Raw genomic sequence first — 25,232 nt, 5'->3', positions numbered from 1 at the left:
CGGTGTGCGGGAAGAATGCCTAAGTCTGTAAATTCACTACACCTCACTGAATCCCAACGCTCCTCCTGGGGGGAGGGGGGAGAGCGCCGCCCCAGGCCCTACACCAAATAAATCCCAGATGAGCTGAAGTGGCAATAAGGAGAGTAAAAGCAGGACAAAACAAAAGATCAGAGGTGAATACTACACAGATTTCAGGTTGGGGAAAATATACGAAGAGTGTTTTAAAAATCAGTAAAAAACCACTTGTAACTGATCAGATATGGCAAATGATGCAAAATGTTCACAGAAGAAACCAGACGGTTAGGAACACTTGAACAAGAGGCTCCACTGTAACAGCAATCAAAGAAATGCCTGTGAAAATTCCCTTCTGAACAAATTCTTGGAAGTGGCAAAGCTTTTTAAGGTACATTTACAGCAACTGAAGGGGGCGTGACAGAGCACCGTCTGGATGCTGATGACGGAGACGCCCCCTTATGGAAAGGTTCCGAGTCATCCTTCCCAAGGAGGCACTCTGGAATGGAGAGGGCTTTGGCAACTCAGGAAATATTTCCTCAACACGGCAGAATTCAATGCCTGAGAGAATTTACACAATAAATGCAACCATTTTGTGTCTCCAAAGAAGGAATTACAATGGGCTAGAACATGCAGGAAGTACTGAGCACCATTTCACAACAATCTTTTCAGAGGAAGGAGCTTCAAATTTGGAGCACCTGAAAGGTGGCTGGTACGGCTGAGGATGGGAGTTTTATATTCTATTTAATTTGGTTAATTTAAGACTGAAAGAGTCACATGGGGCTAAAGGCTATCGTATTGGAAGTGCAGCTCTAAAGCACTGAATTTCAGCCAAGCCTGAGGCCCTGGCCGCCCTGGGCCTGCCTCCTGCCCCACGCGGTGCTCATGCAGAGCAGGAGCAATCACGGTGCAAAGGGGTGCCGGGCGCCCAAGGTGTGGAAGTTACCCCAACAGAGCACTGAGAGCCCTGACGGCCAGGAAACGGACCCTTACCTCCTCTTCTTCTTCTGAGCCACTTTCTTCACTATCAGATCTTGGAGCTACTTCGTATCTAGAAAAAACAGTCACGTTTTAATACGCCTCTCCCCAGCACCCACGGGATTTACTCTCCTCAGCAAACTGGCATGTTCCTGAATGAAAGCAAAACCACCCCCCCAGCTGCCAGCGCCCCAGGAACGAGGGCAGCTCGGGACCCCTGGCTGCATCCGAAAGCAAGGCCCCACTCACCCCGGGTTCATCTCGAGCCAGGCCTCCAGCTGCCCCGCCTTGGGGGCATCTGTGCCCGTGAGGATCTTCCCACTCTCAACATGGATGACCTTCACCGGGAGGTCACTCATTTGGCTGGTTTCATCCAGAGGCTGAAAGAGAGTCACACGTGTAACTGGAGGTTCTGTGGGATCTGTACCCCAGGCCTCTGCCGACGAGGGCCAACGTGGGAAGGGCCCTCCTGGCCCCAGGCCCCCCAGAATGGCACCAAATGTGGCTGTGGTTTGTGAGAGCGTATTAATGACACATTCGTAATCCAGTAATGGCAGAAGATGGCCTGACAACAGCTGTTTCTTCAAGGTATTCCATTTTCAGATACGCGGAATGTTCACAAGGTTTAAAACCCACAGGAGGATGGGGTGTGTGTGCGCCCCGCCCCAGGCCCCCCACGCCCCACGCGACAGCTCTCTGCGCAGGCGCCTCCCGGGGTCTGTTTCACACGCATCCTCGCAGACCAACTCCAGCAGAAGAAGCAGGGATTGGTCTCCACTTTACACACAAACGACCACACGATTCGGATTCTTCGGGCCCTCGATTCTTTCCACTGATACCCCCTATGTAGACCTCCTCAATGTCCTCATCCTTCTCTATTCAACAGCTAACTAGAATATTGGAAAAAACGAAACTAAACTTCCTCCTACCAACAAATACGAACTCCTCAATTTCTCATTTTGAGATGTCAACGTCAGAAGAACACCTCCCCCTCCATTAGCTCCTTCGAATTTGCTGGAGAAAACCTCCAGGAGAAGGAAGAGGAGGGTCTTGTTTAAACCTGTGTTTGCATCTTCCAGGAACTAATACCACCTCCTCCGCCCCTCAAAGTGCAGGACTCACTGTCAACGCGGCCCACACCCTAGGTGAGATTAGCGTCTGTGCAACCAACCTCCCTCTCAAAGCTGCCCGCCGTGGAAGGGGACAGCGACCACCTGTCACACGAAGAGGCTCTGCAGACTGCCTGTATCAGCCGCAGCCAGTGACTTTCACCCCCCAGTGCTCTCTGGCAGTGGCTAACAGGGCTGACGCCTGCACGTGTCCACACGCCCAAATTCTGACTCAATTGCTCTGGGCCCTTTTAAGAAGCTCCCAGGCGATTCATATGTGCCAAGGCTGAGAACCCACGGCTGAGATCAAGCACAATTCGCAGTACGATGCTACCATTAGCAAACAGGAGGCTCAGCAACCGTGATTATCCAAAGAATTCCCTGAACTGCGCTCTCCTGCCCTACGGCTTTTCCCGAGCGCCCCACTTGGCCTTACAAAAGGCTCGCTGCCAGAGTAAAATGCCAGCCCAGTCTCAACATTTCCATATCGCATTTAAAATAAAGTCTCAGGAAACAAATATGTATTTGAGTTCATTGCTAGTCACTCTCATCAGGACTCTGGCCTACAGGGAAAAGCATGCATCTGCAGCGGACTGAATGGTGCCTCCCCCCCAATTCAAATGCCAAAGCCCCAACTTTCCAGTGTTGCTCTACGTGGAAATGGGGCCTTTGGGGGGGTAATGAAGGTTCACTGAGGTCACAAGGGTGGGGCCCTAAGGATGGGACAGTGCCTCCGTAAGAGAAGCCTGCTCTCTCCCCTCGCATGGGGACACAGCAAGAAGGCAGCCGTCTATAAGCCAGGAAGAGAGCCCCCACCAGGAGCTGACCTTGCGGCGCTCTGATCTTGGATTTACAGCCTCTAGAACCGTGAGAACAGAAGTCTGTTGTTTAAGGCACCCAGGCCATGGGAGGGAGCGTCAGCAAGTGCCATGCGAGAAGGCTCCCTACAACAATGTGTGCCACAGAAGAAAGGGAACGAGGGAAAGGGAGGAGCAGGTGGCAGTGCCTCAGGACCATGCGGTGCAGGACCTTCCAGACAGCCCGGATGGGAAGCGAACTACATAACTACTAGTCTGAAAGCTGCATGAGGCTCCGATACGTCAACGCGATAAAATTAAAACAGAACTAACGGCCAGATATGGACGGTGGCCCAAGACACTCTGCTAAATGGAAAGAGACTAGCTAGGTCCATGCTGCCCCAAGTGGCCTGAGAACAACCCAAAGGACACAGGCATAAAGACCCTGGAAGTGCAGGGAAGACACCAACCAGGGCCCAGCACGCAGGCGCGGGAGAGAGCAGGTGCCACGGGGGCTTCCGCTTTCATCCAACTGTTCAAGTATTTTCGGCAAGAAATACTACATTTCAGCGACACCACAGAGACCAAGGAGGCGTGTGTGAGCTCATGTGGGAGGACGTCAGAGATACGATGCAAAGCTGGAAAAAGAAAGCCATCTGGTGGCACATACAGAAAAGGCCCTGGAGCCAACACCCCAACGGGTACTCACACTTTTCCTCTGGGAGGCGGAGTGAGGAGGGGGTAGGGGGGCGGTGAGAAAGGAAACACTTCTTATTTACGTCTCTTCCTTTTATACGTCCTTCTCCCAAATGAGAGTACCGAGTGAGAACAGCTGCTTTCAGGAGGCGGGTAGGAATGTGGTAGAAAAAACGGGTGCGTGGGGACAGCAAACCCCTGAGTGGGCCACTTTGCACAGTTCTGACTTTTAGAAGCAGGCTAGTCAAGTTTCACGTACAAAATAATGATGAAAAAATAAGTAAAACCAACAAGGATGGGGGAAACCACACTAATGGGGGCACAGGGGAAAACTAATCCAAGTAACTTTTTTTTGTAGCGGGGGTGCACAGAAGGGGGGAAGGGGGAGAGGGAGGGAGAGGGAGGGAGAGGGAGAGGGAGGGAGAGGGAGAGGGAGGGAGAGGGAGAGGGAGAGAGAGGGAGAGGGAGAGAGAGGGAGAGGGAGAGGGAGAGAGAGGGAGAGGGGGAGAGAGAGAGAGAGTGAGAGAGAGAGAGAGAGAGAGAGAGAGAGACTCAAGCAGGCTCCAAGCTCAGCGTGGAGCCCAACGTGGGACTGGATCTCATGACCCTAGATCATGACCTGAGCCAGTATCAAGAGTTTGATGCTCAAGTGACCGAGCCACCCAGGAGCCCCCTCCAAGTAACTTTCACATGCAATATTTGGGGTACATGATTTCAGGCCGAATAACTCCAAACACAAATTAAACTAGCCAAGAAGCTTCCTTTACAGAAGGGTATAAGTTAGCAATTCTGAATTATTTCCTGTATGTTCTAAGATTGAACAAATAAGGAAATATTCCACGGCTAATGGAAGACAGGTTTCCGGCTGTTACAGTATATGGAAAGAGAGAGGGTCACACACAGAAGTATCCGTGTGAACTGAAGATTTTGAATATACAGAACTAGCAACGCAGATCTGTACGCAGACACACACCTATTTGCTGGATCTGTTTGCTGAGAGGGCCTAGAAGCAATGACAACCTGTACCAACGATCACATCTCAAGAGAGACCTTGGTGGCCGCCTGGCTCACTCAGTTAGTAGAGCAGATGACTCTTGATCTCAGGATTGTGAGTTCAAGCCACACGTTGGGCGTAGAGCTTGCTTACTTACGTGTTAAATAAATAGAGAGACAGAAAGACAGAGAGAGAGAGAGAGAGAGAGATCTTGGGTTTTTACGTATTCTTCTCTGGTAAAAAGAACCAAGGCACCATGGAGAAATGACTGACTTCCAGGGGCTGGGCAGGGAAAGCAGAAGATGAACTTGGCCCATTCTAGCGTACAAGTAAGGAAGCCCTCAAAGGATGCATGAGCCAATTTCAAGGGGCTCCCTCCGGCCCATATTGGAACAATTTGAACTTCTAGATAACGACCGTAAGGATTAAACTATATGAGAATCCTAGGAGTTGGTACCAGGGATTGGCAAACTCTGTTCCAAGAGCCGAAGAGGAAAAGAAGGAGAGAGGAAGGTTTTCCTTCCTGTAGAAAGTCATCTACAAAATGCAGAAGAACTCAGGGTGGAGAGTGCGGGCAGAAAATCACCATGATGTAACCTAACCATCGTAGCAAACACTGACACAGGCAGAGGCCATTAGTGGATGCAGAAACCAGTGGGTGGAAGTTTGAGGGGCTAAAGTATGTTTAAAGAGCCTCCAGTATCTCCCCAGAAGACACTTAATAATCACAAAATGAGAAACAGTAACTTTTCAGCAGAGATGACACCAAGTGATCATGGTCAATGTCACCAGTGACTGAAGACACCCACGCTATGCTCTCGATGTGACGCATGAAGCACACACCGTCACTTCCGCGTCTTGTTGCCAAGAACATATGACTTGAATCTAACCAGAAGGAAACAGCAAGTCAAACCCAAATTATAGGAAATACTTGGCTTGTTCTCTTTAGAAATGTCAAGGTCAGAAAGGCTAAGAAAAAGCGAGGGGCTGTTCAAGATCAAAGGAGACGAGACGGACTGTCACTGAATGAGACGCTGGTAGCGGAGTTGTGCTGAAGGGACCCTAGAGGGACAGCTGGCCAAACCTTAACAAGAGCTGCAGATCTGATCATAGTATTACTGCATCCATGGACAAGACAGACCTTGTTTTTAGGAAATGGGGCGGGGGGGGGGGTGCAGGCAGGGGATAAAGGGTCGTCCTGTCTGCACCTCCCAAATGGTTTAGGAAAAAGCGGTGTGTGGAAACGGGGAACCCAGGTGAGGCCTAGACAGGAACTCTCTGCCCAGTAATTACGTGAGGATAAAAACCGGAAAAGGATGGCATGTGAGGAAGAAAAGCAAGTCTAGAAGGAAACACACCCCGGAGTTTACCACGTAGCCTGCTGGGAGTGGAGCTGAGAAGGGGGTGGGACGTGACGGGGGCAGATGTGGATTCTTACCACCATCATACACAGCTCTGGTAAGTTTTAAACAGAAATAAACACACAAAGGAGGAAACAGATCGAAGTCCCCAGGGCCGGGCAGGCATTTCCGGGAAGCCCCTGATTCCTCACCTCGCCATCGGGTCCGATGGCAGGCGTCTGTCCTTCTGCGTTTTCTGCCTTCTGGAAGCAAAGAGAGACACGGTCACTCCCTGACCGGGGAGGCAGAGGCACCCGCGCCAAGTCGGCTGCTCCAGCCGCACCCCCCCCGCCCCGGGGGCAGGCACGGGGCCGGGTCCCAGTGCACCTTCTTTTTCTTTTTCTTCTTTTTCTCCTTGGCGACCTGGGCAGCCTTGTGCTGCCGCACCAGCTCGGTGAGGTTGGCCACGTACTCGTCCGTCTGCTGCAGGAGGTAGGCCAAGCGCTTGTCCTTCTTCTGGTCGATGAGCTTGCGGTACCCCTCCTCATCTTCGGCCTGCAGGACGGCAAGGTTAGGGCGCTTGCTCGCGCCCACGGCAGGGAACCTGGGGTCAAAGGCCGCTGGGGGCTCTGACCCAGCAGCCCGCCCCGCACTGAGGGGGTGACTGCTGCGCTTCTGCCGCGGCGGAGCTGTGTACACGCCCTTCACACAGCTATCAACTCCCCCTTCGGTACCTCCTCAACCTCGACCCAGGCCAGACCCCGAGGGGGCCTGCGGGACAGACACGCCTCTCCAGAAGTCATCTGAAAAGGCCAACAGCAAGTCCCAGCCCCCGTGTCCACAGACACACCCCAAATCCAACACTTCTCTGGTCCGGGTCATTTTACTGTCACAGACCCACAGACCCGTGCAGCAAGCCCCTCCTCCTGGCTTTCTAATAATAAACCAAATCGGGTCACCCCCAGTTTATAGCCTCCTGTGGCTCCCACTCACATTGAGAATGAAATCTGAAGCCTTCCTCCTGCCCTCACCACGCCATCCTAGGGGCTACGTGCTGTGCCTCGCACATGACTTTCTGCCACCTCGGGCTCTCAGCCTGGGTCCCTCTGTCCCTGGGAGGCACTACACCCAGGGGGTCCTGCCCCCCTTCCCAGAACACCCCATAGCCCCCCCCTTTCCTGCTTCAGTCTCGTCAGCGTACTTCACACCATCCAAAACGATCTACTTGGTTCTGTCTGGGCATCTGCCTCTCTAGGGCCAGGGGGGGTGGCCGTGCGGGTGGGGACGACACGCTTTTCCTTCCTCCCATGGCCGTGTACACACTGCCTGCCGACACCCGCCCAACTAGACAGTCACCCCTGAAGAGCCAGACACAGAAGGCGGGATGGAGGCTGGGGACCACGTGTCGTCACTCTCTCAACCCGGAGTGGGCTCCCCTCCACCTTCTGGAGAGACCACAGCTGCCAGCTAACCAGCCCGAGGTCCTCTGATCACTGATGGAGCGGAGAGGCCCGGGCCTGCGGACCCCAAACGCAGCCCTTTCTTTCTCTCCGTCCCGCCTCCACATCTGAGCGGTGAGCCACCTCAGCAGAGCACCGGGTAATCGGTCCCTGCCGTCTGTCACACCCACAGCACACACGAAGGGACACGCGTCATGCAGGCAGGACTTTACCATGAGCCTCCGCATTCTCTCTTTCTCAATCCTCTCGTTTTCCTTCTTCTGTTCCCTCTCCGTGTTGGCGTGGTACGTGGCCACCGCCTTGGTGAGCTTCTGGATTTTGCCTGTGACCGATCTATGATATTCTTTGAAATCCTTGGCGTGCTGCAGGATGCTGTTGAGGTATTCCTGCAGGGACACACACGAGAGAGGACTGCTACTCCCGCCGGGGACACACATGAGGACTGGCTATTCTGCAGTCGCTACGGCGCTGCCCCAGCTGACACAAAACTTTAAAGGCGGCTCGTTTAAAACCAAGAGAACGTAATCAAAGAAGTGCCAGGACACCGTCCGTTCCCTGTGCAAGGACTCACTCCGTGCCGGTGCCCAGTGGGAAGGGCCCTCCCTCACGCCCAACAGGGCAGGCCGCCTCGCCGGGGCCACCTGGCACTGAACATTAACCACTTCGAAATGCTCTCACCCTCCAACCAGGTTATCCCACTGCCAGGAATTTACTTTAAGGAAAAAAAGCAGATATTGGCCAAAAAAATTCAAGTACAAGAATGCCTAGTCTAAGTGTTAAAGATAAACACCGAAAGGTTGGAAGTAGGCTACGTGTGCCCGAACAGGAAAATGGTCACATAAATTACCGGAGGCTGGACACACTAAGGAATGCAACGTAGACGTTAAAAATCGTGCTTCCACGATAACTTAAAGACGGACCAAAGCGTGTACATATCTGTGTACACGTAGCTGCCTAACTTCCGATTACACTGTGCACACAGAAGAAAGCCACCTGGAAAGGTAGGGACGGAAACGCCCGCTAACAGTGGTGACCAGTACTAGACAGTCACTACACAGTGACTAGAGAAGAGATTTCGAAAATGTAAATGAGCAAATGGGGCGCCTGGGTGGCTCGGTCGGTTAGGCATCCGACTCCTGATTTTGGCTCGGGTCATGACCTTGTGGTTCGTGGGTTCAGGCCCCGCGTCGGGCCCTGCGCTGGCAGCGTGGAGCTTGCTTGGGATTCTCTCCCCCTCTTTCTTTCCTTCCCCCATTCTCACTCTCAAAATAAAATAAAAAAATAAACTTACCAAAAAAATGTAAATGAGCAAACAAACAGAATCATCCCACATCCTACCCCCGGGAGATTCGGCCTTCCTGACTGATCTTGTAAAAGCAAAGGCAGATCATGCCCTCCTCTGCTCTGGACCCTCCATGGCTCCCCCCTCACTCAGAGCAAAGGCCCAAGTTGTGCCCACTGCCCGGAAGCTCTGCCCGTCACCCCCCCATCCTCCCCTTCTCCCCACAGAACACAGGCACGTTCCAGCCCCAGGGCCTTTGCACCTTCCCCTCAATATGCAAAGCTCCTCGCTCACATGTCCCTGTGGCTGCCCTCCCTCGGGTCTCCGCTCAGATCCACACTGTGTGAACAGCCCCTCGGTCACCCTCCATCCACCCCTGCTTTACGTCTCTTCACGCCCTAGTCCCTCCCAACGTGGTATATGTGATTACGGCCCCTCCTCACAGGGCCGTTTGGCTTTGTCCACGGACACACTCTCAGTGCCAAGCGTACTGTTACAAGGAACAGAAAACAAACAGGCGGCACACTCAGACACAGACACAAACCAAACGAGCCTCGGCAGCGCCGGGCACACAGGCCGTGCCGGGCAGGGACGCACCTGGTGCTTCTGGCGGCGCTTGCGCTCCTGCTCGATCTTCTGCTGCTTCTCCAGCTTCTCGGTGATGCGGGCCTCGCGCAGGGACTGGCGCTTGCTGCGCTTGTAGGCCTTGGCATTGAGGGCCGTCTCGAGGGCCGTGTCCCTCCTCATGCACACCACCACCTCCTGTCGGAGCTTGAGGAGGGAAGACAAGACGTGCACAACTCTGTCAGGGCCACACGTGACTGACTACACGACCCGAGCCACACAGAATGCTGCTCTTTTGGGCGCCTGGGTGGCTTAGTTGGTTGCATGCCGACTTCGGCTCAGGTCATGACCTCGCAGTTCTGAGTCCGAGCCCCTCGTCAGGCTCTGTGCGGACAGCTCGGAGCCTGGAGCCGGTTTCGGATTCTGTGTCTCCCTCTTTCTCTGCTCCTCCCCAACTCGTGCTCTATCTCTCTCTCCCAAAAATAAACAAACATTAAAAAAAAAAGCTGCTCTTTCCAGAAATATCCTTCGTAAATGCCATCTGGAGGGAGCCCGTGGGCAGCAAACGCACAGGTGAGGACACCCAGCGGAAGGTTGTCTCATACCTTCAGGTCTCCGGCTTTGCCTCGTCACCCCACATAAAATACTTCTTGTGGGTCGTTCAAAATCAAAGCACCCTCAAAAAGACCCATTTAAGTCTACTGTTTCAAACTGGTAAGTAAGGGCTCAGGGAAGACCCACAACTATTCACCCGAAGAACGGCTACTGCCCCCTGCTGTGCATGACGCAGAGAGGACAGACGCACAACCAGCTAATGAGGATGTATGGACACTGCTGTTTTCAACGGTCAAGGTGCATTTAATAACCGCCTGGCAAGTGGCAGCAAACGCCCTTTCCCCAAGCAGCGGGCCTGCGCCTGCGCCTGCGCCCACCTGCCTCTGGAAGTTCAGCAGCCTGAGGGCCTTGAGCTCAATGGTTGCTTTGGTTCGCAAATCCCCGGCCAGGGACCCGGGAAGATTTTCAAGTTCCTGAATTCGGTGTGCGATTCGAGCCTGCAGCCTGGGGTGCAAAGACAGAAAAAAGGAGCAGCGATGAGAGGTCGGGTCTATTCACGGAGCCCATCTGTCCTTCTCTTTAAAGATGGAGCGTTAGGAGAGCCCATCCCTCACGGAAGGTAGATCCAGGTAGAGACAGGAAATGGCACAGAAAAGGACGCCAGCCACAGCAGGACACGTGAGGAGGAGGACAGGCACCAGGACTTGACGGGCCACAGGGGGCAGCATGAGCGGCTCATGGAGGCAGCCCTGGGACTCAGTAGCCTGGGGAGGCAGCACACAGTGGCCCTACAGGCTTGGTCTAAAGTTCGAACAAGGGGCGCCTGGGTGGTTCAGTCGCTTAAGCGTCCGACTTCGGCTCAGGTCATGATCTCACGGTTCATGGGTTCGAGCCCCACGTCGGGCTCTGTGCTGACAGCCAGCTCAGAGCCTGGAGCCCATTTCAGATTCTGTGTCTCCCTCTCTCTGACCCTCCCCTGCTCACACTGTCTGTCTCTCAGAAATAAATAAAACATTAAAAAAAAAAGTTTTAATAAAGTTCGAACAAGATAATCTCCCTTCTCAGTGTTTCACATATTTATTAAGCGCCTACTGTGTGCCGGGGACTGATCCAGGTTAGTGCTAAACGAGAATAACAGGGCTACTTGTTATTCTCATAGAGCTCACGGGCTTATCAGCACAACAGGCCATAACGCAGCTAAAAATGTTTAATCTACACTAATTCCAGAGAGTACCAGGTACTCAGAGAAGGGGCTGGAAGTGAGGGAGGTGGACAGGGCCGCTACGGGCAGGTGATCTCAGCCATTAGGCCTAATTAGTCAAGGAACTAAGCAGAGCCGCTGCAAAGACCCTGGGGCAGAAATGAGTCTAACTTACTCAATGGAAAGAGGGAGAGTGGGATAGGCAAGGACAGAGCCTTGGGCGGGGGGTAAAAATGAAAAGACAAGACGCTTACTGGAAGGGCAGGAGGACGCCCGCGGCAGGACTGAACCTGGGGAAGAGATCTAACAGATCTCTAAAAGAGACTTCAAACTGCTGTGTGGCAAACCAACTGCACAAATGAGGCTGTGCAGGTGGTGTAGAACGGGTGGCTGGGTCCACAGTGTGGAGAGGGCCACCAGTTCCTGGGAAGGGGGAGGAGGGCTGAGATGAGGACGTGGGGGGTGGTGAGCGAGAGTCAAGGGGCCGCAGGGTCTGGCCCAATGTGCTGCTGCCGGGGGCAGGGAACAGAGACCAGAGGGAAACCAGGTGCGGGGAAGGACAGGAGTCTAAATGGAGTTGGAGGGGAGGTGCCCAGGTACAGGCATGGGAGCCCCAGAGCACAGGAGGGGAGCACTCTGGAGACTGTTAGTGGGCAAAGATTTCCTGAGACATCTGGGGATTATGGCAAATGATGCACAGCTCCCCCCTCCCCCCGACGGGGCTTACATTCACCAAGGGAGACCAGCCCTGAGTAAGTTATGAATGCAGTGGAGAAAAGTGGGGGGGCCGAATCTGAGGAACCCCCAGATAGAGTGATTCAGACCTGCCGTGTGCCAGGCATCCCACCCAGCCCCTGGCACCCAGAAGGCTAGGCAAAGCAGCCGGCTACTAGTGATGTTTGAGAAGGGCCCAGCACAAAGCTCGACCGATGCTTGTGGAGTGTTCATGAGCCAAGTGTGAGCAAGGAAAAACGGGAACCTCCATTCCACACCTGCCCATACAGCCTCTACAGAGCGCCATTTTGCAGACTCTAGGAACTTTCTCTGCATCTGTGTCCCGTACCCAAGCAATGGCCGGGTCAGATTTATTCTGACACATGTGCACCCACCTGACACCCCTGCAGTCAGGGTACTGGCTGAATAAATGATGGTACAGCCACCAGGTAGAAACCATGCATCCAAAAAAAAAGGAAAGCTCACTGAGGCGCCTGGGTGGCTCAGTCGGTTAAGTGTCTGACCCTTGATTTCGGCTCAGGTCATGATCTCACAGTTCGTGAGTTCAAGCTCCACATCAAGCTCTGCAGGGACAGAGCCTGCTCGGGACTCTCTTTGTCTGCTACCCCCACATCCCCAAGCACATGCTCACTCTCTCTCTCAAAATAAACTTAAAAAGAAAAAGAGGGGCGCCTGGGTGGCTCAGTCGGTTAAGCGTCCGACTTCAGTTCAGGTCATGATCTCATGGTTTTTGAGTTTGAGCCCCATGTCGGGCTCTGTGTGGACAGCTCGGAGCCTGCTTCCGATTCGGTGTCGCCCCTTCTCTCTGCCCCTCCCCCATTTGTGCTCTGTGTCTCAAAAATAGATAAATGTAAAAAAATATATTAAAAAAAAAAAAGAGAAAGAAGAGCTCACTGCACACACAGAGGACGTTCTAAGCTGTGGCCCACGGAGGAGCAGTGCGCACACCGTGTAGTATCTGGGACCACACAACTGCCCAGACACTCACCCGATTTCTCTGAAGGATACGTACCTACACAGAGAACCAGGCAGCTGGTGACAGCTCTCTGGTCACACACCCCACCGGCCTGGAGAACAGCGAGCCACACCGGCCCGCGTCAGGGCTGCCCCGGGGCGGGGGGGGGTTGCGGGGGGCAGGCAGCCGCGCCCTCACCTGTACTCCCGCTCCTGCAGGATCTCCACAGGGTCCAGGCCCCGCGGCTTCTGGATGGGGGTGATGCGGCTCTGCTTCTGGTGCAAGGGCACCATGGGGGCAGGCTGGGCAGGCTGCCCCGGCGACTGCGTCTGGGGCGGCATCACAGGGGAGGCGGCAGGCGGGACGGCGGGGGGCGCTGGTGAGGGGCGGCCCGTTGGCTGCGGGGGGATCAGCTTCTGAGGGGTGCTCGTGGGGGCAGCAGCATTCGCCATGGGTCCTGGGGGCGGTGGGAGGAGAGTGGTCAAGCGGCGTAGGCACGGCTGAGTTCCGGCTCAATTCCGGGGTAAAGGCAGAGCCCGCAGGGCGCTCCCTGCCCTGGGGGACAAACATCCCACGGGACGAGGCCCATGCAGGCCGCCACGCCACTCCTGCTCAGGGGTCTCCCTCCTTCCCGCCTCCTCGAGATCTCCACGAATGTGCACCTTCCCGAAGGTACGCCCGCCCAAGCACCCTCGCAGGTTTGGTCTCGCTGCGTGTGGCCTCCTAGGACCAGAAGTTTCTGGACTGGCACCTGGTGCCAAAGGAAGCCCATTGAAGCAACGATCTCCTCAGCACCCATCACTAAACCTCAGGCTCCGAGCGGACAAGGAACGAGTCTGTTCCGTCCCAGCCTCCTCCCCACAGATGTGCCCCTCCAATACTTCAGACCATGTTTTACATAGAACGCAGAGATGGAACCCTGAGCCACCCCGTCACCCCGCCTGCCACGCCCCCCGGCTGTGGGGTGTCTTCAGGACGGCAGGAGTCCCACACGGCCGCCAGGCTCAGAGGCCCAGATCCTGAAGGCCGGCATTTGTGGCCACAGTGGCACTGCTCCACGGCCTCGTCACCTACACACAGGGACTTGCTCTCAGTACCCTGCTCTTCCGGGTAACGAGAGGCCAGGATCACCACGGCCCACGGGACATGGTGGGTGGGAACCAGGCAACTGAACCTGAGCATCCGGGAACCGACCAGGGACAGACAAACCCAAGAAGGCAGAAAGCAGCAAGGACTTGGGGCGCCTGGGTGGCTCAGTCAGTCAAGTGTCTGACTTGGCTCAAGTCATGATCTCACGGTGAGTTTGAACCCCTCATCAGGCTCCACGCTGGCAGCGTGGAACCTCCTGGGATTCTGTCTCCCTCTCTCTCTCTCTCTGCCCCTCCCCCACTTGTGCTCGCTCGCTCTCAAAATAAATGATAAGAAAATATTTTAAAAAAGAAAAAGGAAAAGGAAAAAGGAAAGACTCGTTCTCTTAGGCTCTGCATGATGCAAGCTTGCGACAAGAGGAGGGAACAGGGACGTCACCAAGACAGAGGGAACTCACCTTCAGGCCAAGGCTTGGGAGGCCCTCCGGGAGGCTGACCTGGCATCCCAGGGGGCACACCTGAGGGTCCTGGGGGGGGCATGTTGGGCCCTCCCATACCTGCATATAGGGAGAAACAAGAAATTATCAGAGGCATCCTGTGTTTATGCCTACATCCATGCCCACTGGCAGCCCTGGCCCCAGGGGACACAGCCAACAAGCCCCTCGGCGGGGACGAGGCAGAGAGGTGGTGGAGGAACGTTTATGGCGCTAGCAGCCCTGCCTGCCAGAGCGCTGGGTGCCAACACTATGCCACCTTGCCAGAGGGGGGAGTGCACGTGGGCAGCACAGTCCAGGTCTGCTGACACTGGCGCCCCATCCCGGTCAGCTCGCTCGCAGTCCCCTCCCCAGCCCGAGTGCTGTGGCCAGTGGGCCTTACCGTGAGGCCGGCTGTAATTTGGAGGTGCTGGGCCGGGCCCAGGGCCAGGGCCGGGGCCGGGGCCGGGCCCAGGGCCTGTGGCGGACACAGAAGGCGGAGGTAGTGCTGGCATCTGCTGCTGCAGCCCCGGCATCGGCCGCTTTCCCTGCACCGCCACCTGCAGGTGGTCGGGGAGGGGCTGGCCCCGGGCCAGCATCTTGTAGGCCATGATCTGAGCTCTGAGCTGATGCAGCTGGTTCTGGTTAAACGGAGTCGGGCCCCGGTTCTGCTGTCCCAAGGCTTGGGGGTCGGCACCGTCCAGCGGGGCCCCTCCCGGCCCAGAGGACATCTGTGGGCCTGAGGATGGGCCGCTGGCTGGAACCGGACTGGAGGCATGCTCGGAGCCGCCCAGGGGTGAGGGGTAACCTGTGGGGAAATGTGGATCCGAGTGGTCAGCCGGCAACACACATCCAGGATGCCTAAGGCGAAGACGGTAACCCTCTGACTGCACTTACACCAGCTCCCACCCGAGACAGGGGTGGCCAAGGGACTCTACTCAAGTGATGCAAACGGGACGTGCCCAGAGAGAGGACACGCGCTGGCAGCCTGACTAGCAGCCAGCACAGCTGGCCTGATTTTGGCTCCACTTTTGGCAAGTTCCCAAGGTCAATGCTGGGATGTTACACAGATCCAGGCCTCCCTCGGGGCCCCCCTGCCCCTCAGCTAGGACAGGCCGCGCCTCTGACCCCCATGCTGAGCTCCCCGGCGCAAAGAGTTTCCCACCCTGATAAGAGAAAGTCATATACTCCATCAATTCTCAGACTGCCCTGTTCAGAAAAACCACTGGAAGGCTTGTTAAAGCAGAGCCCCATCCCCACCCCAAGATGGTCGCAGTAGTCTAAAGTGAGCTGGGGCACCTGGGTGGCTCAGTTGGTTACACGTCCAACTCCGGCTCAGGTTAGAATCTTATGGTTCGTGAGTTCGAGCCCTGTGTCAAGCTCTGTGCTGACAGCTCAGAGCCTGGAACCTCCTTCTCTCCTATGTCTCCCTCTCTCTCTGCCCCTCCCCTGCTTTCTCTCTCTCTCTTTCTCTCTCTCTAAAATAAACATTAAAGGGGCGCCTGGGTGGCTTAGTCGGTTAAGCGTCCGACTTTCGTTTAGGTCATGATCTCGCGGTTTGTGGGTTCGAGCCCCGCGTCGGGCTCTGTGCTGACTGCCAGCTCAGAGCCTGGAGCCTGTTTCTGAGTCTGTGTCTCCCTCTCTCTCTGACCCTCCCCTGCTCATGCTGTCTCTCTCTCTCCTAGAAATAAATAAAAATATTTAAAAAAAAAAAAAAAGAGAAAAAAATAAAATAAACATTAAAATAAGTAAATAAATAAATAATAAAGTGAGCCCATGAATGCATATTTCTTAACATGCTCCTAGGTGGCTTGTGAGCTGTGACCTGAGGCGCCCACCCCGCTGAGCCCCCGTGCTCATGTGGGCCCACCCCACCAGTGTCCCTACTGCCGGGGCTGCTAGAAGACAGGCTGGCCTGAAACGGGCACCAGCCAAGCCCAAGCTCGACAGTGTCCCAAGGGCTGAAGGCTGTATGTGCCTGCGGGGGACCCGACTAGAAAAACGACCTGAGGGCACCCAGAGGGACAACACCCACAAGGAAGGAAGAGTAGTGAAACGGTACCTTGGGAGTGCTGGTCCATGGGGCTTGGTGGGGGGCCCATCCCTGCATGGGCCCCCGACCGCATCCCCATTCCCTTCATCTGGTTGTAGCGGGGGTCGTCCGACATGCCCTTCTCGTGCATGGACTCCATTGGCTGTAAGAGGGGACGACGAAAAGGCAAGATCAGCAAGAGAGAACAGGAAGAGGCAGGGGGAAAACGGCCACCCAAGAGAAGTTCATTGCCACTGAAAACGTCCACCCAACATCGCCATAATATATACTGAATCGCCAACGTGACCACGCAGCTGAGGTCCAAGCCATGGTCCTGATACCTACTGAGTGTCAAATAGATGCATGAAGCAGTGTCACACAGTGATGGCTGACCACCCAGGCGGCTAGAGGGACAGGTGAGTCAGGGCTCCAGAGGCAGTTTCAGATGGCCACAATCCCACGAGGAAAGGACATGAGCTCCTGGTGAGGAGCTGTTTATGACTGGGCCACCAAACTCCCCACTAACTGTCACAAGGAGACCTGGTGACCCCAAGTCTTTGAATCAGAAAGCCTCTTCTTTGGGAGACTGTAAATCAGAGGGACAAACAGAAATTTCTGCCCATTAGTATGGTTACACTACGTTAGGTGTCCTCACTGATCTGAGCTCAGCCTCCTGCCTACTAGTAGGGAGGACAGCTGGCTGACATGGTTCTGTCCCTCCCAATGGGCACATCAGTCCTCTGCGGAGCGATGACACCTTAGTTTCCCTCCCCCAAAAGTGGAAACAATCCAGATATCCATCAACTAATAAATGGATAAATAAAATATGGTATATCTAAGGCTCAGCACTGAGTACTTCCCCTACTGGAATAGCTGGTAAAGGGGACATTTCCCGGGACCCTTCCAGGGCACTCTGCTAGGCCCCGATTGGTACAAATGTCCTCGTCTCCGGGAGCACAGTCTGATGGGTGGCCCAGCTGAATACAGCTCAGCATGTGCCACGAGAGAAGGAAGATGGGAGGAAGAGAGTGCTTGGCTGGGACCATGAGGAGCAGCTTCATACGCAGGAAGAGGGTGGAGCACTTGGGAAACTGACTTCTCCGCAGACAAGGGGTGTCCCGCTATCCCCGGGCCCTGGCTCCTAACACTGCAGGACAAATGGTAGGTGTGGGGTATGTGCCAGCGATTAGAGGGAAAAAACCAAAATGGGCAGAGAGAGAAAGAGGCTGTACTGGAGAAGACAGACTAAATTAGTGAGGGGAGGGAGGGGGTCAGTTCACCAACAGCTTCCCAGAGAGGAAATGACAGGAAAGATACTGTTGACAGAAATGTGTGGGAGGGACGCCTGGGGGGCTCAATCAGTTGAGCAGTCAACTTCAGCTCAGGTCATGATCTCGCAGTTCACGAGTTCAAGCCCCGTGTTGGGCTCTGTGTCTCCCTCTCTCCCTTCCCCTCCCCTGCTCATGCTGTCTCTCTCTCTCTCTCAAAATAAATAAACATTAAAATAAAAAATAAAAAAATAAAAATAAAAAAGCAATGTGGAGGAGATGCATAGGGCAGGGAGGACCAGAGGGATAAGATGGCCCTGCCATGGACATGGTGATGGACCATCTCTCAGCCTACTTTGTCATCTATCTGTAAAATGGGCACAAGAACCACCCACCCCTGATGGGGGGGGGGAGGAGATTAAGTGGAATGGGGTGCAAACACATAGATGGCCCCGGGAGGGAGGCTATAGGGGTCAACAGAGACCCCTCACCTCCAGGCCACACAATCTGCATCTTCTACGAGGGTCTCCTGTGGTCTCTGAGGCTTGAACACGTCACCTTTTCCTTTAGATGCGAATACAGATGAGAGGATGTTTTCTCGCTCCCCCCAACACCACCGAGGAACACAGGGAGAAAGGAAAACTGTGTTCGGAGGCTTCTTTTCTACCCCATTGGCAAAAGCGTCCCAGATCAGTTCAAGTAAGTGGTTATGACAGCGAGTGGCACCCAAGCGCGGGATCAAGTAGGATAAAGGGCACCCACTGCTGTGCTTTGTAAGTTACACAGGTGAGCGCAGGAAACCAAGTGACGCTGCCTTTTAAGGAGCTGGGCATTTTTATTAACGAAAGACATCCCTGGAGCAATGTCAGCACATTTCCCACATGGACTGATGGTTGTGGGAGACACACGATGGGAAGGTGCTGGCCCGCAGCAGAGGCCAGGATGCCCGGCTCATCCTCCCACCTCTGATCACGCGGACCCAGCCAATCAGGGCGGTGGGCCCGGCTCCCTACCTTGTGCATCTGATGCATGTTGTCCTGAGGGTACCCTCCAGGCCCCTGGGTCGGGATGGGGTGTCCTGCCGAGGGAGGCCCCGGACTAGGCCCCATCATGCTGTGGGCAGAGCCTGGTGAGGGACCTGGGCTAGGGCCCAACATGGCTCCGGGGGAGGGGCCTGGGCCCGGGGAAGGGCCTGGCCGAGGAGTTCCGCCCAGGGGTGGGTCTGGAGTGGACATCTTCACAGGAGCTGCAGACAGTGGTCTCCTGCTAGAAAGAAGTCTTGGTCAGTCTGGGGGTCGTGGCCACCAGCAGGGAGAGTCAGAGCTGGCAAGGGGGCCCCACATGTAGTACTGTAAGCAGCACCCACCTGACAGGGAGCTGGCACCTTTGACATGCAACCCCCACCACCCAGGCCTTTCTCCCCCATTCTTCTCAGAGGAGATAATACATCGGGCATACAAAATCAGATCGAAGCCTCCCCCAAGGAAGGGATGGGACTCAGCAGGCAGAGGTATGCAGCCGCTGCCCCACCTGGGGACCCACTTCCCCACCTATTATCCGCCTATTATTTGGATCACGACAAAAAGAATGTCTCGGGGAGACACTGATACACCCTTCCCGCCTGATACCTGCTATCTTCCAATTTCACAAGAAGGGAAAGCAAGACTGAGACTCACAGCCTTTGCTGGCGACAGTATCAACCCAGGCCTCGGTACACTCAACAAAACCAAATATTCATGGCAAGGGATGCTGGTTTTCCATTTAAGGAGGGGAGACCAACTTCCCTTTATGTTAAACGAATATATGTTTAATATGTATGTTCATTTAAAGAGAAGCATTACACAAATAACGGCACTCTGATATCTCAAATACTTCCCCAGTGATATTCACATGTCTAAAGTTCAATGAAAGTTGCCCAAACCTGAACACTGGTGCCCAGAACTATGATGACCCAGAGCCACCACGAGACCCAAAAAGATGCAAAGAAAAAAACCCCTAATAATGGTGGTAAGGGGATTATGCTTGCTAAGATAGGGCCACGAGCTGATAAATGTCATCGGTGCTTTCCACAGTAAGGGTTCAAGGCCCGGGTAACCCTCCATCTGTTGTGTAGTCATATATGGCCTTAAATACAGTTCTCTTCAATTTAAGAACTTCTTTCATGATGGTGGAGGAATACATCTTCAGGGCCGAAATGCAGAAAACACAAGAAGATCGAGGGAACTTAAAATCACCCAGCGTCCCACCAGACATGGGTGATGCGCTTAGCGGCCCTGTGGGGAGCAATGAGCAACCAAGCCGTCCTTATTTGAGCTGAGCCAGGCAGGGCGACGGCGGAGCGGGAGGAAGCGGCTGGGGGCTTCCTCAGAGACCACCGCCAGGATGGAGCTGAGCCAGGCAGGGTGGGCCCTCTCGGGATGTTGCCGCCGGGATTCCCTTCACACTCACTGCCTCCCTCCTAGACTGTTCCATACACAGAGGCGCGCGCACACTCAACAGTATTCCTCAGCATGTTCAAGGCAAGCTTTTCTTCATAGAATCCTACCCAGGACCTTGGCAGGTCACAAATGAGGGCTTTGTCTCCGTGGACTTTGTTGGTGTTGGGAGTGACACTCTTGTCCCCAAACTTTACGGGACACTTCTGGTTCTAAGGAAAGGTTTTGTTAAGAAGTGTAAGAACATTTTTAATTCTCTTGACTGAAACAAAGCAAAGTTTTCATTTGAAAGTGGGCCTATTGTCCTGGATAATCGATCAAAAGCCAAAACTTCTCTGTCCCCATTTCACGGCTAAACATGCGGAGCAGGGACGGTCAAAGACTTCGGCAGCGCACGGGCCAGTGACAAGAGCACCAGCCTGGCGAGAACACACCCAATCTCTCGAGAAAGTGCCCGTCTAGCCTCTGGGCGTCTGGGTTTCCCCCAAAGTACAAGGGGCCTCAGTGATGCACCGTAAACCGCACACGACGGCAGCATTGGTGTCGGCTCACGATCCCTTCCTCACCAATGCAAAATCCAGGAAGCCCAGGGACGGGGAGAATGAACTTTTAAAAAACAGAGACAACTTCATTTAGAAGCAAAATCGGACCAGACTCAGACGTGTGTAAACAGTTCTACCTTCTGCTACAGAACCAGGACCCTGTTACCTCCAGACGCCGCTCCAGTCGCTGCCCGGGAGAGCGAGCTGTATCCCAATCTTTTTCGAAAATGGAGATTCCGAAGTCTGAAACCCCTGGCCCGGGGTTTGTCTAGGGCAAGACACACCTGCAGTCACGCTTCACAGGTGGACGACGAGTGACACGAACACAGCTGTGGCTGGGGTCGAGGAGGATGGCTCCTCGGGGCGGCCCCTGGCCCCCTTGCATCCACAGGCCCGCTCAGGCCCGGAGAGAGTGCAGTGAGGCAGCCAGAGAGACAGCGGCCCCAAAAACACTCAAGGCACCCTGTGGCATCTGGGGGCTCACGGGTCCTTCTCGGCCGAAGGTCTCTAGTCTAAGCCAGGCCAATTGAAACCAAGAGCAAAATAAAATCCACATCATCTAGGCAACATCGTCTCCTTGTCTCAAGGCACACGCACCGAAGAGCAAACACTGTATCTGTGGAATGATGGGCCTTCTAAACGCAGTTCACACTTAGTGTCAGACCCTCTTCCTATCAAAATGCGGGCACCTCTAGGAATCCATCACCTCCAGCCACGGAAGCACTGACTTCATCGACGACACATGAAGCTTGCTGAAGGTGCCAGAGAGCAGCAGGTAATAATTTGGGGCCAAAACATGGCAACGTCTACCTTTGAGAACTACTGGGTTTCAGAACAGACTTTTCTTTTCATGTATTTTTTTTTTTAAGTTTACTTCTTTATTTGATAGAGAGAGAGAGAGAGAGCGAGCGCGTGCGCGCTAGTGAGGGAGAGAGCAAGAGTGAGAATCCTAAGCAGCCTCCACACTAACAGCACAGAGCCTGACTCGGGGCCAATTCCACGAACCGTGACCTAAGCCAAAGTCGGACATTCAACTGACATTTACCCAGATACCCCTGTATTTTTTCATTCTTAAAAAACAGGGGTGGGGCGCCTGGGTGGCTTAGTCGGTTAAGCATCCGACTTTCGCTTAGGTCATGATCTCACAGTTCATGGGTTCGAGCCCCGCGTCGGGCTCTGTGCTGACTGCCAGCTCAGAGCCTGGAGCCTGTTTCAGAGTCTGTGACTCCCTCTCTCTCTGACCCGCCCCTGATCACGCGGTCTCTCTCTCTCTCTCTCTCTCCTAGAAATAAATAAAAAAAAAAAAAATTAAAAAAAAAAATAGGGGCATCTGGGTGACTCAGTCAGTTAAGTGTCCAACTTTGGCTCAGGTCATGATCTTCTAGTTCGTGAGTTTGAGCCCCACATCAGGCTCTGTGCTGACAGCTCGGAGCCTGGAGCCTGCTTTGGATTCTGTCTCCCTTTCTCTCTGCCTCTCCCCTGCTTGTGTGCACGCACGCCCTCTCTCAAAATAAATCAATGACTCTTTCTCAAAAATAAATAAAACATTAAAAAAAAACAAAATAGGGCACCGGGGTGGCTTAGTTGGTTAAGACCCTGACTCTTGCTTCTGGCTCAGGTCGTGATCTCATGGTCGTGAGATCAAGCCCCGCACTGGGCTCAGCACACAGCCTGCTTGAGATTCTCTCCCTCTCCCTCTGCCTCTCCCCTGCTTGTGTGCACGCATGTTCTCTCTCAAAATAAATCAATCAACTTTTAAAACAAATAAGTAAAAATAATAAAAATGACATCTGCTTCAGAAGTTGTCACCTCTGAGGGGTTAGGCGGCGATGAAACAGGTAGGTGCACGGGGCTGCCGGCAGCAAACTCATTTCTGGACTGAAAGCTCAGACACACAGGGGGAGTGACAGTAAAAGGGACCCAGAACGTACAGACACAATGCAAAAGCATCCTAAGCAGCCCAGTGGGCTGGCTCCCCAAACACTGCCGCACCCGGTCAGGGTACTGGTACCTATGGGGATACGCGCGGGCAGCCCTCTGGTCCTCGCCGTGCCACTGGAGAGGGGGCATGTGACTTACACACAGTGTCAGCGTCCCTAACGTGCCCTCATCGTACATGTACGACTGGATGAGCCCCAGATCAGACCTAACACTTCGAACAATCCTGAAGGCCTCTTGGCCTGTCCCGTGAAGACCACTGTCCCAGGGGAAAGGCGGCTCAGCCTCTATCACTCCTTGGTTTCACTAACTGAACTGCATCTAGGGGAAACGCGCATAGTGTCCTCTGGCTCCTCTGCGAGGGGCATCCACGTTGCCGGGGCGGTGGGCACTTGTTCTTCATTTGCCTGCCCTCCTCTCCGCGGGCTCGTGGCTGCAGGTTTGGGCTCTGGCTAATAAAGCCAATATCATCTGGCGGGCGCAGGCATTCATTTTCCTTGGGGATCCAGGAGTGGAAATGTTAGTCAGAAGAAGGCATAAATCTGGCTCAGGTAAGTATCGCTAGCTTTCCACACCAGGACTACGCGCCCACACACCGCCAGGCCCCCAGCAGCGGGTGACGCGGTCCAGCTCCTCTCCGTCGACGCTGACGCTCGGCGCTGTCGGTCCCTCTGACTTGTGACCGTTCCGGTGAGTGTATAATTGTCTCTTATTTTCTTTGGTATTTCCCTTGCGACCAACGGCATGGATGCCTCTCTGTATACTGACTGGCCACTGAGATACTCGCTTCTGCAGAGGGCCTGTCTTCACGATGTTTCGCTTGGGGATACGTGGTTCCTCTTCCAGGCTGGGGCTCACCCTTGCGTTCTCCAAGGGTGTCTCAAGATGCAGAGAAGTTCTTCTTTATTTATTGCCTTTTCATTTATTTATTTTAATATAGTTTATTGCCAAGTTGGCTAACACACAGTGTATACAGCGTGCTCTTGGTTTCAGGGGTAGATGCCGAGATTCAGCGCTTACGTACGACCCCCGGTGCTCAGAGTTGTTCTTATTTTAATGGTGTCTGATGTATCACATTTGTCCTTAGGTAGTTAAAGGTTTCGGAGCCCTATTCAAGAAAATTGTGTCTCCCTGAGATCATGAGAAATGTGTATTTGGTCTCTGCCTTCAGTTTTTGTTTTTTTTTTAATTTTTTTTAATGTTTTATTTATTTCCAGGAGAGAGAGAGAGAGACAGCGTGAGCAGGGGAGGGTCAGAGAGAGAGGGAGTCACAGACTCTGAAACAGGCTCCAGGCTCTGAGCTGGCAGTCAGCACAGAGCCCGACGCAGGGCTCGAACCCACGAACCGCGAGATCATGACCTAAGCGAAAGTCGGATGCTTAACTGACTAAGCCACCCAGGCGCCCCTCTGCCTTCAGTTTTTGACTAAAACCCTTGAAATTTCCTCAGTGATAGGAGGGTCTTTAGTTCTAACGAAAGGACTCTTGGTGGGCTCCTGGAGAGCTTCAGGATGGGGGTGGTTGTCAGAAAGACCAAGCCGTGATTAAAAGCTTGGAACTTCCAGCCCCATCCTCCAAGGAGGGGAGAGGAACTGGAAAGTGAATGAATACATGTCTACATCATAAAGCATCCACAAAAACTCTAAACTAAGAGGGCAGAAGAGCTTTCTGGGTTGATGCCCACATCCGTGTGTTAGCAGGGTGGCACGTTCCTACTCCATGGGGACCAAGTTCCTGCATCAGGATCCTCCTAGTCCTCTTCTTCATACAGCTATTCATCCCTGTCCTTTACAATATCCTTCAAAATAAACTGGTAGAAGGGCGTCTGGGTGGCTCAGTCAGTTAAGTGTCTGACTTCAGCTCAGGTCACGATCTCACAGTTTGCGGGTTCGAGTCCCGCGCGTTGGGGCTCCGTGCTGACAGCTAGCTCAGAGCCTGGAGCCTGTTTCGGATTCTGTGTCTCCCTCTCTCTCTGATCCTCCCCTGCTCACACTGCCTCTCTCTCTCAATCAGAAATAAATAAAACTTTAAAAAAATTTTTTTAATAAAACAAACTGGTAGACACACGTAAACTCTCGAGATTTGCCAGCTGTTATATCAGATAATTGAGCTGAGGAGGGCGTCATGGTAACCCCATTTATAACCAAGTTGGACAGAAGTGCGGGTAACCTGGGGACCCACTCCTTGTGACTGGCGCCGGCAGTGGGAGTCTTGTGGGGCTGAGCCCTTAACCTCCAGGGTCTGCACTAACTCTCCGTAATCAGTGTCAGAGGTGAAGTGTAGGACACTCGGCTGGTGTCTGCAGAAACTTGCTCGGTGTGGAAAACCCACACATTTGGTGTCAGAGTGCTGTGAGCAGAGGAAATCAGTTTTCCTTTACTATCTCAAGGTCACGGAGATAGAGGAAGGAAAGGGGTATTTTAAAATCCAGAGAGACTGTGACTTGCTCCCGCCTCCTAGGGATTTACGGCTGCCAAGGATGTTATCAGTCGCAAAGAAGTCACAGGGAAGATGACCCAGCCAGAGAGGGGAAGCAGGGCTCCGGGCCCATTTGGTGGCAAGGACCAGGCGTACTGACAGAGGGTACACCACTACACCTCCCAGAGGGACTGTCAAGAGCTCGCTGACAGAGGGGTCCCTGAGGCTCACAGGCCACCCAGTGGAACTGCTAGGGTCACAAGGCCAAGACCACAGTGTAACTCACTGCAGTGCAGCCTGGACTCGGAGTGTGGACTTTTCCACTTGCCGACTGGACGATACTAGATGGGGGACTTACCCT

The 25,232-nt window shown here is 53.9% G+C and overlaps 1 protein-coding gene across 7 annotated transcripts in view; it reads right to left on the bottom strand.

Moving 5' to 3' along the window:
* SMARCA4 (SWI/SNF related, matrix associated, actin dependent regulator of chromatin, subfamily a, member 4) overlaps positions 1–25,232 on the bottom strand; it is a 97,429-nt gene that overhangs the window by 56,792 nt on the left and 15,405 nt on the right. For 5 of the 7 annotated variants that reach the window (XM_039251053.1, XM_039251054.1, XM_039251055.1 and 2 more), the window contains exons 1-12: positions 18,553–18,774; positions 16,302–16,434; positions 14,643–15,047; positions 14,225–14,323; positions 12,877–13,135; positions 10,165–10,291; positions 9,266–9,439; positions 7,599–7,772; positions 6,314–6,481; positions 6,139–6,189; positions 1,240–1,370; positions 1,006–1,063 (exon numbers count right to left, since the gene is read on the bottom strand). In XM_039251053.1, coding sequence (XP_039106984.1) covers positions 1,006–1,063; positions 1,240–1,370; positions 6,139–6,189; positions 6,314–6,481; positions 7,599–7,772; positions 9,266–9,439; positions 10,165–10,291; positions 12,877–13,135; positions 14,225–14,323; positions 14,643–15,047; positions 16,302–16,434; positions 18,553–18,774 — 2,001 coding nt within the window. Of the gene's footprint in view, positions 1–1,005; positions 1,064–1,239; positions 1,371–6,138; positions 6,190–6,313; positions 6,482–7,598; positions 7,773–9,265; positions 9,440–10,164; positions 10,292–12,876; positions 13,136–14,224; positions 14,324–14,642; positions 15,048–16,301; positions 16,435–18,552; positions 18,806–25,232 lie in introns of those variants that run through there. The other 2 variants (XM_039251052.1, XM_039251050.1) reach the window with 2 other exon arrangements.

The sequence above is a fragment of the Hyaena hyaena genome, unplaced genomic scaffold (genome assembly GCF_003009895.1).
Source record: "Hyaena hyaena isolate Hyena2069 unplaced genomic scaffold, ASM300989v1 scaffold_392, whole genome shotgun sequence".
NCBI classification, from domain to species: domain Eukaryota; kingdom Metazoa; phylum Chordata; class Mammalia; order Carnivora; family Hyaenidae; genus Hyaena; species Hyaena hyaena.
This window is presented reverse-complemented; position numbering and strand designations above follow the sequence as displayed.